The 15,214-nt window shown below is 36.7% G+C and overlaps 1 protein-coding gene across 1 annotated transcript in view; it reads left to right on the forward strand.

The window, feature by feature from the left end:
- Window positions 1-8,602: 8,602 nt before the first annotated feature.
- LOC129261662 (uncharacterized) overlaps window positions 8,603-15,214 on the forward strand; it is a 43,583-nt gene continuing 36,971 nt past the window's right edge. The window contains exon 1 of the mRNA XM_064100035.1: window positions 8,603-8,760. Within this exon, the coding sequence (XP_063956105.1) occupies window positions 8,655-8,760 (106 nt within the window). The 5' untranslated portion in view covers window positions 8,603-8,654. The remainder of the gene's footprint in view (window positions 8,761-15,214) is intronic.

Here is a 15,214-nt window from a genome sequence, read left to right on the forward strand (position 1 = left end):
GTCTCCATGCAATGACTATCACATATAAAACTTGCTGTTTTGCCCTTCAGTACACAAGGCATGAGGAGGCTGCATATTCAGACCCTTAACTCGAGTGAAGGGTTTGCACAGCAGACTACGCTATGTGCGCTTGAGTAGATACGATATATGCCTGTTTACGGTATATATATCCGTTCGTTTATATTCGTTTATTTGGTTATTTTGAAGGCTCGTTTATTGGAAAGATTCGTTATTCTGAAGGTTCACTATTCCTAAGCAGGAAAATGCATATACCAAGACGTTTGTAAACTGTCCGAAAATTAAAAATGGTTCTTTTATATGAACATTAATCCAAAGGTTCGTCAATCCGAAAAAAAATGAAATAGGGTTTGTTTATTTCAAAAGATAGTCCGAAAACGGGGTCCGAAAATGAATCATGGTTTATTGATCCAAAAAAACCTAAAGAACAACTACCCTAACCTTTCTTTATTATCGGACTATCGAACCAGGGAAGTGGGAGTGCCACTTCCCTGATCGAACCTTCAAAATAACGAACATCAATTTTTTTTCGGATTAACGATACATCCTATTGACGAAATTTACTTCATTATTGGAGTATCAAATCTTTGGAATATAGAAATATATGCAACTGTCAGACTCCAAACCGACCTCTGGTGTCTGGTTAGTAATAACGTAACAGATCCGGGGCCTGTAACACAAAGCAAATATGAAAGAAAGCTTCTGATTGGTTCCTATATAGTCAGTACTTTGAACCAAATGCACATGTAACATTGACCTTGACTGGTCAGTAGATTAAGCGATTCATCGCTAATCTTTGTGTTACGGAGCCCTGGTCGGCCTGGGGAGCGTAATTTCATCAACATTTTTGTCCGACAAGTGATCTGAAAACTTTCCTTGAATCTGATTGGCTGATAGTCACTGTTACTGTGGTAACTGTCGGATAAAACGTCCGACAAGCCTTGGCAAGTTTGGTGTGTGACTGCCCGCATGGCCAGTAGATATACAGTGATGACTAAAGACAGGAGATCCCTGTAGCCATCCCAGTAGCAGGTGCTTCGGCAACAGTTGTTGAGATGGCGCGACTGCCTTCAGTGTCTGAAGGGTTAACTCATGGAGGTCTGAGTTTCTACTGCAGCAGTCTTTGCCTCCTTGTTCACTTGATTTTATCCTTATAAGGCAATTCTGCCAACAAGACATCCGATTAATACATTTTTTACTCAAAGGGGGTCCTTTCGCCAACAAAACTTTTCAGAAATTCCTCAACTTGGGGTAGGTTAATGTTGTACATACTGAAATAGAAGAGTTTTTCGGATTATGACTTGTGAGTCATATCGCCAGAACAATGCTGCTTTCTGTTCTGTTCTGATCTTTAAGGATTCCGAGAGGATGCTTTAAGAAACATCTTGAAGACAGGTTTGTCTGCCTCGAACTCAAGTTATTCTCTTAGTTAATGTAAAATCTGAAATCTAGGGAAGTAGAGAGTGACGTTATTGAGGAGTCCAGTTGGTGAAAATATGAAGATGAAACAACGGGTAATTTTATTTTTCATTTCGCTATATTCTATCGAAAGGTGATATCTTTCCAATTGTTTCCCCAGGTTCACGTGTAGCGAAATGTGTTGAAAAGTTGGAACTGGCGATGAGGGATTCCTCGCGGTAGTCGATTTGTGAAGGACGATCACTAACACCCACCATGCCCATCCGCCAATTAAAGCTGGCATATTATTTCGTTGAGTTCAATGGACTATCATCTCCTGTTGATAGACGACTAAATTCAAATCCATAACACCATGAAGGTGGGGGTGTTTTTATTTCAGGGTTTTATGGAACGAAACACATCGCAATTCATCAAAATTAATAACGAGTTGGTGAAACGCACAATGTGCTCAGGGCGAGTATACGAATATGATATTCATGGGCCTTCTAAATAACCTCCATTTTTTTTGGGGGGGGGGGGGGCGGGGAGGGGGGGGGTCTTCACGTATTTTTTCGAGGGGGCTTCACGTTTGTCTTGGGCTATAAGATATCTGATGGTGGCAATGAAAGAACTGTCGTCGTAATGAAGCAAAATTCAAATTAAAAAGATCAGAAAATAAATACATAAAAAACAAATAAAACAGTAACTGTAGAGAATTTGGGGACGTTTTCGTTTGAATGAGGAATCGAACCTGGTGTTGATCGATGTTTATCACGGGTAATTTTATAAATGTTTTGTCATGAAGAGGCCTTCGCAATGTTGATGATGTTCAACCCAAACAAAACCTAATCTTTTTGGATCATCACTGACGCGTCAAGGTTAAAAAGTGATGCTAATGTTGAAAATCTACACTTGCTTCATAAATCTCGATCGTTTGCATTGTTCAATTTGAGAGGGGGAGGGGGGAGGGAATCCTTTTTTCAAGCCCCCGTCCTCTTTTAATACCATTGAACATAATTAAGATCATGGGTAGTCGTGTGAAATCAAAATGATCCACGATTGGTTTCGTAACCTTCCTGCATGGTATATGTCCATTTATTTTACAATACTAAAGTGAATCATCTTGATTCGAAATAAAGGAACTATTCAACGACACTAAAACAACCATTTAAGCCATACAAAGAGCTTCCTTCCTTTTAAGCTAAAAATAAAAATGTGTTAGATGGTTTGAAGAAATTGTACATTTAGTTCTCAACAGAGGAACTTTAAACTTTGTATCCCCCGATTGGTTAGGAGATGTGGTCCCCAAGTGTAGCTTTTGTGGTTAGGTGACGAATTTGGGCGATAATAGAAAACATTAAAAATTTCCGATAATTGTTCCATTGTTGTATGGTAATGACTTTCCTTTTTTACGACCTCGGAATTCCGTTGATTTGATTATGTTTATGCGACGTGACGTCGGGCCCTGGAGATTAATCTAGCATTAATGTTCACGATGATGTTGCAATTTATGAGCATTTGATATTTATCCCATCAAACATGCACTTTTTTGGATCCACTCGACCATGTCGACTATTGTACATGTATAATAATGAAGACCCATATATGGTATAGACATGTTTACCTCCGGAATGACCACGCCCACACTCCGTTCAAATATCACGCTGCAATGAATAAAAAAAAAGTGACACGGGGCCGGTCGTACCCCAAATAAAATCGTGTTTCTGACTGGTTTATTTACATATTTGAAAATACATATATATTTTGAGGGTGGTGGGAGATAAAATTTCTGGTCCAGATAATCACGTGTAGGGAGAAAGTGCATTGGCCCATAGGGTAAACTGATCAGTCACCAAGAAACACTACACAATGCTTCTAAAATATTGTCATCAACATAGGCCTGACAGGGAAATAATAGATCCCTGGTCAGAGAGCATTATGAGTAACCAAAAAAGATTTGGACATTCAACGCCAGGTTTGTCTTGCAGCCATGGTTTGTGGGCGTTTGTAGGTTCACCACCTGTTTTAAACTCCGAATCTTAAACAGATACAAGTTACCCTCTCTTCAAACACATGTATATCTTAAAAATTGTCCTCCAGTTCGTGATATTCTAACTGGGTGCATTAAATCTAAAAAGTATGAAATTTAATCATAACAAAATTATTTATATTATAAACTGTTTTTGTTGATAAAATGTGAAGTAAAAAATAGTCCAGGAGTCAGAACTATATTGTTCGTGATATCTATTTTGAGGATTCAAATGATACTCGGTACCACATCTCCGAGCATCGTTCCCTCCTTTTAGCCTATATATCGTCGTTCTCATGACCGATAACAAAGTAAGCAAGAAAACAGCAAAATACAAATTCTGGATTGCAAAGATAAGCTCTAAAACATTCACCGTCTTTGCGAACATCTATGCTTCATGAAATGTTTCTACGATACCACACAGAATAGCTGGACCTGCATGCTTGTACTCCAGAGAAATGTTTATTTATCTGACATGGATAATTCTCCCTGCAGCAGGACTGATAACTCGTTTAGCCGTATTTTGAACCGGGAAGATATGAGCTAGGTAGGTTTTGGTGACGCCATATACTGTCATAATAATATCATTGGAGGGTTGTTAGAATGCTAATGAGCAAAACACGTTATGAGGTCAACGACTATGGTGTCCTCAAAATGTGATAGCCAAACCATAAGGAAATAAATATATCGAAATTATAACGCGATTTGCTCATCATAAAGGTAAGTGCAGTTACATTCGATAATTTCATGAAAGAAAGCGAGATATCCTTCGTTTAATTACCTTGAACAAACTTTAAACACCTTATTAGCAGGAACTAATATTTCATTTAAAAGGCGGTATCACGGGGGCCGCCCCTGTTATATTTCAAGAGATAAAAAAAAATCGTGAAGGACAAAGAAAGAAAATAGAAGAAGTATTGAAAAAAGTTGTGCTTTTTCGTGTGAGTGTATCCCTTCCTGTTTAGACAAAGTTCCGTTTAGGTCACCCCCCCAAAAAAAATAGTGCCGCCACTCCTTCATTTGCAGTTTGCAATGGGTGTCTGGGTGTTTCATAATCCATGTATTACGGTTATTAGCTATACTTTGTGATATACCTAGAACGGGTATCGATTTGTGTTCGATGTTTTGCGATGATATCGAAAGGGGGAGAGAGAGCAGAGCGACCGAGCGGATAAGGGTGTATGAAGGTATTGGGGAAGGAGTGGTGGTAATTTAAAAAAAAATTAACATTCGAGTTTAATGAACTGAAATGCTCTTTAGATTAAGGGCCATCGTGATATCATTTTGCGAGTAAAAGCAAGAAAAACAATGAAATGTAATTAGCATGTCATGAAAACATCTTTTGCCGATAAATATTGAAATGGAATGTTTTTAGATCTCACTTTTAAACATTATCCTTCTACGGCTCCCCGCTGGCCAAGCTGTTTACTGTCCCAGACAATCCTGTTTTGACTATTAAAAACGAGCAGAGGGCAAGAATAAACTCCAATCAAACAAGGTCTCTGAATGAAAGTAGTACTCTAGACGAAGGATGCCGGAGTAAACGAAAATTGTTACTTCGTCATCAAATTGCACGACAGACTTAAAAAGATATATTAACAATACAGTTTGTTAAACTTGCTTTCAAGCAAAATCTTGACTTTCTCAAACTACCATGCATATTAACTTCGGACTTTTCTCATTTACTACGGGGAAACTCTAGAACGCACCAATCCCTTTGAAAATGCAAATCAAATCCCAATGGAGAGCCGAGAGGCTTTTGTCGAAAGTTGGTGGACCGGGACAATATCGGAATCTCTTGACTCTGGACAACGAGATTGCGATTGTGCGTCCGGTGCAAATCTTCGGATGATCTGCTGTCCCAGTCCAACAACTTTCGACAAAAGCCTCTCAGCTCTCACGGTGATTTTAATTGCATTTTCAAAGGAATCGATGCGTTAGAACATAAATCAATTAAACAAATAAATGAAACAATCTAAAATAACATTCGATACAGAATTAGCAATATATTTTTTTATGTTGTTGTTTTGTTTGTTCGGTCGTTTGTTTTTGTTTCGTTTTTATTTGGGGGTGGAGGTAGTCGGCTAGGTGATTTAAAAGCGATTTTAAATGTTTGTTCAAATTATTCTGCTACAAGACACAGAACAAACTTTCCAACATCTTTTTATTTGTTTCTTTTTTAACTCATTTTTGAATTTTTCTTCCCTTTTCCTTTTTCTTCCATTAATTGTTGATCACTTGACAAATCTCAGGGGCTTCCACCCTTGCTGAAACTTACAATCAAGGACATTCAAATCAAGATACTCTACAGGTTGGTGACCGTTGTCTGAGGAATACTTGTCCTAGACCAGACCAGCAGTTGTGACTTAAATATAAGATTTTGTGATAAAAAACAGCAGATCTAAATTAGGAAAAAAAACAATCCACTTAACGAACAGGTCATGACTTTGGATAGTATGGTTCAGTTAAGTTTACCAACATTGGTCAGTCACCATGGCAAGTTAAATTGACCACCATTTTCAATTTAACCTTGATGATTCGATCACTCCAAGAGGCGAACAAGGAACAGGTGAGCGAAGGAAGGCACTGACCAGGCTGCCAGGACAGGTCACCCCTTTCCGATGCTATTCACATCGTTACAGTCACACCAACGATGCCGACTCCAAACCGATATAGTATGTCATTTAAAATAACGCAATAGCTGTGATCGATCTGGGGTAGATTTCATTGATACGACTGTGACGTGAAGCAAGGTCAAGACAGGTCGGACTGCAATGGTTCATCGATAATCTTCTTAATCATATCTTTACCAATATGTTTGTTTCCTTGGAAAATGATGGATTAAAAAATGTCGGAAGTGATTAATTGGGGACGAGGTTGTGACTCGGTATGAGACTGTCCCCCTGTCATTGTTATTCTGATGACAGGTTATATTCCTTGAAGACCCAACAAGAGTTTGGTCAATTGAATTGAAGAATGGTCAAGACGCAGTCAAAGAAATACACTATCTAAATACATTAAAACCAAATAAATAATTTGATGATAAATTATGTATTTAAAAAAAATTAGATTGGCCTTGCATCTTTCAACGATGATGCAAATTTATCAGAGGCAGTGTACTGCAAATTCAGTTTTAATTATGTCTTCAATTGTTAATACCTAAACCCACTACAGCCTGTCCACTCCAGTTATCTAAACCTGCAAATTCTATATTCATATGATATTATGAAATTCAAGTAGACGCAATCATTGGAGAAGTTTATCATGAAGGCGCAAATTTAATTGTTTTCCTCTTTCTCAGATAATAACAATTGATTTTGGTAACAGAGATTAAAAAAAAAATGTTCGAAATAAACAATGTGTCGGTGAATGTGTGACCGATAAGTTCAAATCAATCAATTCATATTTTAGAATCTACCCAGAATGTTCGTTGATAATTGATATTAATGACAGAATAGTTACTTTGCACATTTTTTTTAAAATAGTGTGTAGCTGTTTGTTCTTATATGGAGGTTTCACCATTTTAATATCTCAGTAAGATAGAATGTCCTGCATGCTTGCATCTCCGTAACATGTAAAAAGGACGGGAATTCATTGTACATCTCAGACTGTCAGACAATGATTCTGATTGGTTGAAAGTTGGTATGATGAACATGTATCGATGCTCTTGATCATTCTAAGATTGTTTAGACACCAACGGGCTAAGGGTCACAAATCTCTTTGTCCCCCATTGTTGACAGTATAAGCCTAGAACACTACCAGCCGCAATTCTGTATTGCAAATGATATACTAAATACTGTTGCAACTACTTTACACATGAAAAAATTAGTAGATAGAGTGGAGGGGGCCGGGTCAATGAGAAGAATTAAAATAATTTATTTTCGTTATGATAGGTAAAATAACATGCGTATGAACTGATGAAGGTAATCATGGAAGTAATAACATTAAAGACGTCAAGTCTGGGGTAGCACTTCCCATCAAAGAAAGCGTCCTTAATTTTTCATCTGCAGGATCTCGATTAGGTCACCTGTCAACCCATATATAAAAAAAAAACCTGTCTTAAAATGTGTCCTTACGGGGCAGCCCCCCCCCCTCCAGGGGGCAGGGTTGGTGAGGAGGACCGCCCATATGTGGTTAAGATTTTTCAGGTGATTAACAAAATGATGAAGAGAAATTGGACTAATAAAGATTCGAAATGTTTCTGTTGTGTTGGGTTTCTTGGTATAATATGCTAAAGAACGCATTTTATGAAAGAAAAAAAAATCATAGGATCCGTGATAACCTTGTCTCAATAATGCCCATCTATCAAACACCTTGACAATCTTATTAATACATCCCTGCTTATCAATAACACGACCTTCTTTTAGATATTCTATCACTCGAATCCAAGGGTATTCGAATAGAATTACACAAACTTTGTTTTCTTTTAATCAATCTTCATCAGGATAAGATCGTGTACACGGTCACAGGATGTTAAAGATAGATGCTGATCACCTGACGTGAGAAGGTGTCTTTTTAGGGGTGCATGTTTGTCCACATTTCTCACAAAAGGATAACGGTTTAGAACCGAAAGTTTCTTATGGATAGTCAAAATGTAATACATTTTTTTTACAGCAGGTGGACTATTTTCAAACTTAAATAAAAAGAGCCTGCATGGGAATTATTTTCGTATACAATTTACACCAGGGGCTGCGGAACGGTTTTGAAAATGGAGGGGGGGGGGGGGTGGCTGACCATGCAAAAATCATAATCAGATGGTCATTTTACGTTTTTGTACACGGTTTTGGAAAAAAAGCCCCCGCATCCCCCCGTTTCCGCGGCCGCTGTACATGATTAAAGCTCAAAACGGGAATACTTTGGAAGCTTCAGCTTTTTGGACTGTAAAAGCCAGAGAGGTTTTTACATGATGATGGTTTTCATATTTTTGACAAATTACGAATTTTAGAGAATCTCAAAATAAGTTTCTTTTGGTGATATTTAATGACCCAATAAACAGTAATACATTTATGTAATTTGGAGTCTTTTGATGTAAAAATATTATGAAATATACAACAATTATCCAGTTCACAATAATTTACCTAGCGGCTTTAAGTAATAAAATAACTATATTTTTTTTTGTAAAACAGTAAATTTCATCTTCTATTCCTTTACAGAATCGGTACATTGCATCTCGGTTATCCAGGTGGTCGAAAAAGGACGTAACTCCAGCATGAATCCACTGGTATCCATCACATCAGCCTTTCTGTTACTCATATTCTCTGCTACATCAGTATGGTCACAAGGTTTGCCAGTGGCCAACTGCTGGTTAGATGCACGTAAGTCTGTCTGTCTCTCTGTTCGCCTGTATGTATTTAAATCTTTAATAGGTTAAAAATGAGGCATTAAATATTATTTTTGTACTTATGCGATGTTTGATGATTTTTTTTTACCTGATCGCCAAGAAACCAATGATGCCTGTAATTATTCAAAATGAACAAGCATTAGTAATGAAAGAATTGTCGGAAAAGAAGATTTTTTTAAAGATTTCATCCCATTTCAACCCTTTTAAATTGAACTTTTAATCGTTTAGAATGAATTTATTTTTTGAAAATATTTCCTTTGTTTATTGAGACTATAAGAGTACATAGTCTATTTTTCAATATATAACATAAATATATTTTTATATACTGTACAAGGTTATAATTAATTTCATACGGGAAGGAGGTTTACTACCATATTCAACTTTCAAGCATATTCTATAAACAAATTCCATGCTTGACAGCGGGAAAGCTTGCCAGAGGCATACATTACATAGCAAAAAGTATATAATAGAATCACAGTGTTTTAGTTCATTCGCTATTACCTGGACAGTGGCGTAACGTGTCGGTATATAAATAAGTCTTCGCGAAATAAACATCATCATCAAATATCAACATAACAAGCCTATTTCCTTGACCCATTTATATAGAAAGTGTGATTTATATGTGAAGCAATCCCATGTTGTGTTCCAAGTCAAGGGTAACATTGGTTGGTAATAAATTGATTGATTAACTCTATCATCAACTGATCGTAGCACCGCAAATCAATGTCAACGCGAGGATGAAACCATTAAAAGACATTCCAATAAACCAAGCGAATAGATCATGTCAATTTTTGTTCCAAGCTTGGACAAAAAGCCCCCCCCCCCCAAAAAAAAAAAGAAGAAGAAGAAGAAGAAAGGATAATGATAAAATAAGAAAGGAGAAAAGTACTATCAAGAACAAGTACAGAAGATTATTGAAATTAATCTTATTAAAAATAGTATCCGGTGAAATATGACTCATCTTTCCTTCTTTTATTATTTCTGCAAAATTGGAATATGAAAAAGTGACCAAACGTATTCGTGACCATGTGCAATTTTCGAAAAGTGTTGAGTGTATGGTGCGGGCGAGGAAGGGGTTTGTGGGGTGGGGGGGGGGGGGGTAAAGAAGTTAAAAGAATATATTAATACGAAGTGAACGTACATGGTATTTTAAGAACATGGAGAACAATAATCTTTATAATTTAAATTCGAGGAACCCAAAACGTGCTCTGGTAGCAAGTGAAATATTCTCATTTTATCTGGCATTGAATTCTATGTTATCATCCTGATGATTGGTCAATGTGAACTTAACGTGTCATGTGTGTTATCTTTGGGTTTTCTGCAACGACCTACTCGCTGATGCTAATTCAAGTTGATGTCCAAGATCAAACCTTTTAGAAGATATAATTCAAAAACCATCGTGGTGTTTTTGGTCTACTATGGACGCTTCAAGTTCATCTACTGTGATCAGACATTCACCATTACAACGGTGTGAAGAACGAGTTTGTACCGATCTTCTTCAAGCTTTATTTCTGTCCTTGACTCTGTTTGTTTGTCTGTGGTTTAATCCTCTCTCTTTCTGTCTCATCCCTCTAGACAATCCTTTTTTAAAAGATGAAATGATTTTATCATAAAAATCGGGGTTTCTTAATATACCATATATGACCTGTTTGAACATGTTTTAAAGAAAGGAAAGATTAAAAAAAAAATCAATACCCCGTAGTTATACACATGTAAGAGCCGTGTTGTAGTCGTTCTTCTACTCTCGCCTTGTAATCAGAGGGTCGTCTCTTCGAGTCCCACAGCGGCCTTGCATCCTTTGGCAAAGCGTCAGTCCATACTTTGCCACTCTCCACCCAGGTACTGAATGGGTACTCATGCAGCAGTGGGATGTTAAATCCATTGTATAGAGCTTGTCCGGCAATGGTGTGCGTCTCAATGATGACTGGTTGGAATACACAGGGAGTGGAGGGTGTGTATGTGCGAAATGACTGATTGACTCTGATAACTGGGGTGATAATACGTCTGTTTCGGCTGTTTACGTTCAGTGTTGTCTTGAGCGCCTTACAAAATAATAACAAATTTTTTGTTATTATTAATATGTCTACACTTCACCATTTTGAGGGGTTTGGTTTATTGATAAAATATTCATTTCAATATTTTCAAAAGATTACATCTGATGCCATCGTGAAGGGATAAATTCTTCACGATCCGAATGAACGATGATTTTCTTTTGTAGACTTTTCACAAATGGTTATTTTCCTTTAATAAATGTTTTCAATTTAAGAAACATGACGTATTTTGGGGCTGTTTTATTGAGATGATCGAGATTGTATATTAACCTGTACGTGACCAAGGATTCGACAGACAAGGTCGACCCCCTCTAGACCTGAACCCATGTCACGTGGAATTAATTCTAACCTAATTGCATTTTACTCAATTACATCAGGGGGACAGAGTGTCACTGCACTCGCTTGTATCATCCCAAGATGAATTATACGGATTAAATTTGAAGGTAAAAATGCTAGTGATACATCAGAAAATTATCTTTAAGATAAGGGATTAAGATATGCAGAAAATTCTGCACCTCCCTAATGACTTCGAGACCAAATAACTATCCCATCGTCATCATATTTTTACTTTACACTTTCTCTATATCGTCCACAGTCGTGAATGGTGAGTAACTTTGACCGGTGGCTATCTTCTATACTACATTATATCTCCTGGCCTTCGATTTTTTTGTATGTTATTCCTATTGCAAATTACTGTAGCCGTATTCCCTAATTTCTGCACTTTAAATTGACCATACTCCATTAGACAATGACCCCAAATGCATACATAATTATATATATATATTATACTGGATGACAGAGGTTTTCTTTTTGTTACACGAGGACTCGATTTAATTTTGGGTGTTTTAATACTTCGGCAACGTGGGAAATGCTGCAAGAAAGGTTGACATTGACGATGTCCCGCATGACATCATTGCCTTGGCAATATCACTCAGTAGCCAGTCAAAAAAGTGAAATTCATTGAAATATAGGAGCAACACTGACAGAAGAGTTGGCAACACTTTTGCGTTTCGTGAATGAACGGTGACATGTCGCAATCTATCCAAAACCTTTAACCCTGATATGATTTAGGTTATTCAGAACTTTTTACTTATATCCCGTATAGCTCTGAAACCTTGGGCTTCAGATTTCACCCAACCACAGTAGGCTAATAATTGTAGACATGACCAGTGGAACAAAAGCAACAAAAAGTGGTTTTCATGGATCAAGTTTATCCTGAATTAATATCCTCTTTTTTGTCGCATAAAAATTAGTAGGCTTAAGGTCTACTAGAATACATCCGATCGAAATACCTTTTGAACTGATTAGGCCAAGAACTCTAAAAAAGAAAAAGAAAAGAAAAGAAGCATAACGAAAATAAGAAGCAGCAACAGATATTGTGAGAAAGAAATAATTCAGTGACGAAGCTCATATTTGTTCATATAATTAAGGATGTTTACTGTTTACTAACATGGGCGTCTTGCTTCGGATATATAGATGAAGTTGAATTTTTGTGTCATTGTAATGGAAGGTTCTGCTGCCGTCAGTCACGTTGAGCGAAGAGAGCGAGCAGAATATTTTGTCGAATGTATAACAATCATCCGAGAATCCATCTATATATCAATCAGTGGCGTACCTGAAAAACCTTTTCTGGAGGGGCAAAAAAAATTCTATGCTCAAAGGCCACAAAAAGAGAAAGAAAGTTAAAGGTTACTGTTGTTTTCTTGAAGGTATTTACGGTTAAAAATTCTGACAAAAGAGTCTCATCATAATTCTGTTCCTGGCCCCCTATGTTACGCTAGTGATCGCGAGTAAGTTTGAAACGCTTTTCGCATCTATGACGGGTTACACCATTTCCATAGTTACACAATGCTTAAGATGCATCTTCAGATCATCATCTTGCATTAATCAAAATAAAGTTGTGAAACATCTGAAAGAGAAGTCATGAGGAAATATCTGGTCTATGATCATAGGCTCCATGCAGAATTCCAATTCCAAGAACCTACAGAATGCGAGCATTAGACAGACCATGGACGGACGCAGTCTCAACACCATCGAGTGTGATGGATTGGCATCGAATGTGGTGATGATTACGATTCAGGCATTCATTCACGTAATCATGTACCTCATAATGTTCTTTTGATTACCTCTTGTCCCATCTGCGAGCATGCATGGGGATATAAACGGAGGAGATGTTCCCCGGGATGATCATGCTGCAGTTATTATAGTCGAGGCACCAAGATTCCTCAACGGAGAAGGAAGACCTTAAATACGGCGTCAGGGAAATGTCTTTATCCCTTTATCCCCTCACAGAATTATGTGTACTATTGTACATTGTTCACTACAATGTGGGTATACATGCATGTAAATGTACATGTTCAATATTCGCCAGTCTAATTTAAACTCAAGATAAAAACAAAAAAACTAACTCATTCGAATGGATATTACTACTGAAACTTTATGAAAATTGATGAGTAAGTTTCCTTTGACACTAATGAATATGATAATTCGATCAGTTATCTCATTACTGGTAATAAAACACATGGGCTGACATTTGTAACATTTGAATTATCTTGGAAATAGTTTGTAGCGAAGGTGTAGGGACATTGAAGTCTAAAATGTTTTATTTCATATCATTATTTCGTCGTTTTGTGATAGGTAATTTTCTGTAATCAGTTAATTATCCTGCAGTAAGCATTCTTAGGGAAGTAATCAGCAATTTTTCAATGTCTTGAGGTGTTGGTCTTGAGTAGAGCACGTTCAAACACATGCGTCAACGTTGACATACCAAGGACTAAATCGTTCACACTACCACTAAATTTTAATTTGATTTTTGTTTGTGATGTATTACATTCAAAATTATGATTTCTTTTATCTTTATAAGACGATAGCTTAGTTAGAATCGACATTATTTAAAAAATATTATTCATATCCTTTGACCGACTTGTGCTCTTCGATTAAAATTGAAATAAATTATTTATATTGTACTTGAATCGTTTCATTATTACACCAGATTGCACGCGCCGTCAAATTAGATTGACTACGATTGAAATTGAATATGATAACAAGTCTTAACGTGTAAAAGTCTCGCAAGTCAATATATTTGTCGTTTCCGAAATTTCTTTTGACTTGTATCACTGTATTTTATATTGAAATCATTATTCTAAATAGATGCAACGTCTGAAAGTTCGGGCTAAATGTATGTGACAGCACGATTTGAGATACTCATCCACTTGATGGCGCTCCTACTGTTGGGGAATTCATTTCGCAAAATACATGGCAATGCAGACAAACCCTTTTGATAATCCACCATTTCCAGTGATAACATGTGTTCTCCACCTCAATGTAAATGAAATTAGGAAAAACCCACCGAGGGATGACCCAGTCTCTACTAAAATAGTTGTTTTATCAGCAATTATCGTGATCTCAATCACTGTATTAAACTCAATTGAGTTGAACGTAGGTTAGAATTTAGTCACAACATCATAATCTATATTAGGATAATAATTATGTTCATATTTAGTCAAGTCATGCCACAGATAGAAATAAGGTCACTATTAAGCGTTCAACTTTGAGTACTTTAACTGTGAGAATGAAAATGACTGCCGTGTAATAACGTCACCGAGGCATGTGTTGGTCTGTTGCAATTTCAGAACAAAAATACTGTACTTCCTTGATGGAAACGGAAAATTAAGAGAAAAAAAATGATACAAATTAAAAATGATAGTGATTGATATGAAATTACAAAACTAGAAGATACCTCTTGTTTTCTAAAATGGATTTAAGATAATGCACCAAATGGGGGGGAAATATAAAGGGCTATATCAGAGGCTGCATGAAATATTAAATTAATGGAATAATAAATGAAAAGATGAATAACCAAATGAATTAATAAATAAGTTATGAGAGTGCACACTTGGGGACAGATGATAAATCCACTGCTGTCTCGTTATTCTCACTTCCAAGATCTATCGGATATGTTGGATTCATCAATAGAATTACCTTAATGAGCACTTCCTTTAAAATCAGCTAACGATAATCAAAAGAGTCGCGCAATTGCTTTCCAACAATCTTTGTTATACTTGTCAATCATTTATCGCTAAAAAACTTATACATTGTCAAGTAATTAACAATGACACTTTCTGCGATCTGGAAGGAAAAGGGACGGGCCCTTCTCTTGATTTTAAGTCGGCATTTTTCACTTGTTATTTTCAGATTTGACAATGATTGATTTTTAAAACCTTGATTGCAAATTAAGTTATGCAAAAAACATGATTCCATAATTAGTGTTTAGTGTCGAAACATCAGACAAATCATGTGACCGGAATTCTCTTGAACTGGGTGACGGCGTCTGCGTTTTTGTGTCGACGGAATTTGTCTAGAAGGTCCTAATTACAA

Source organism: Lytechinus pictus, chromosome 5 (genome assembly GCF_037042905.1).
Source record: "Lytechinus pictus isolate F3 Inbred chromosome 5, Lp3.0, whole genome shotgun sequence".
NCBI lineage: Eukaryota > Metazoa > Echinodermata > Echinoidea > Temnopleuroida > Toxopneustidae > Lytechinus > Lytechinus pictus.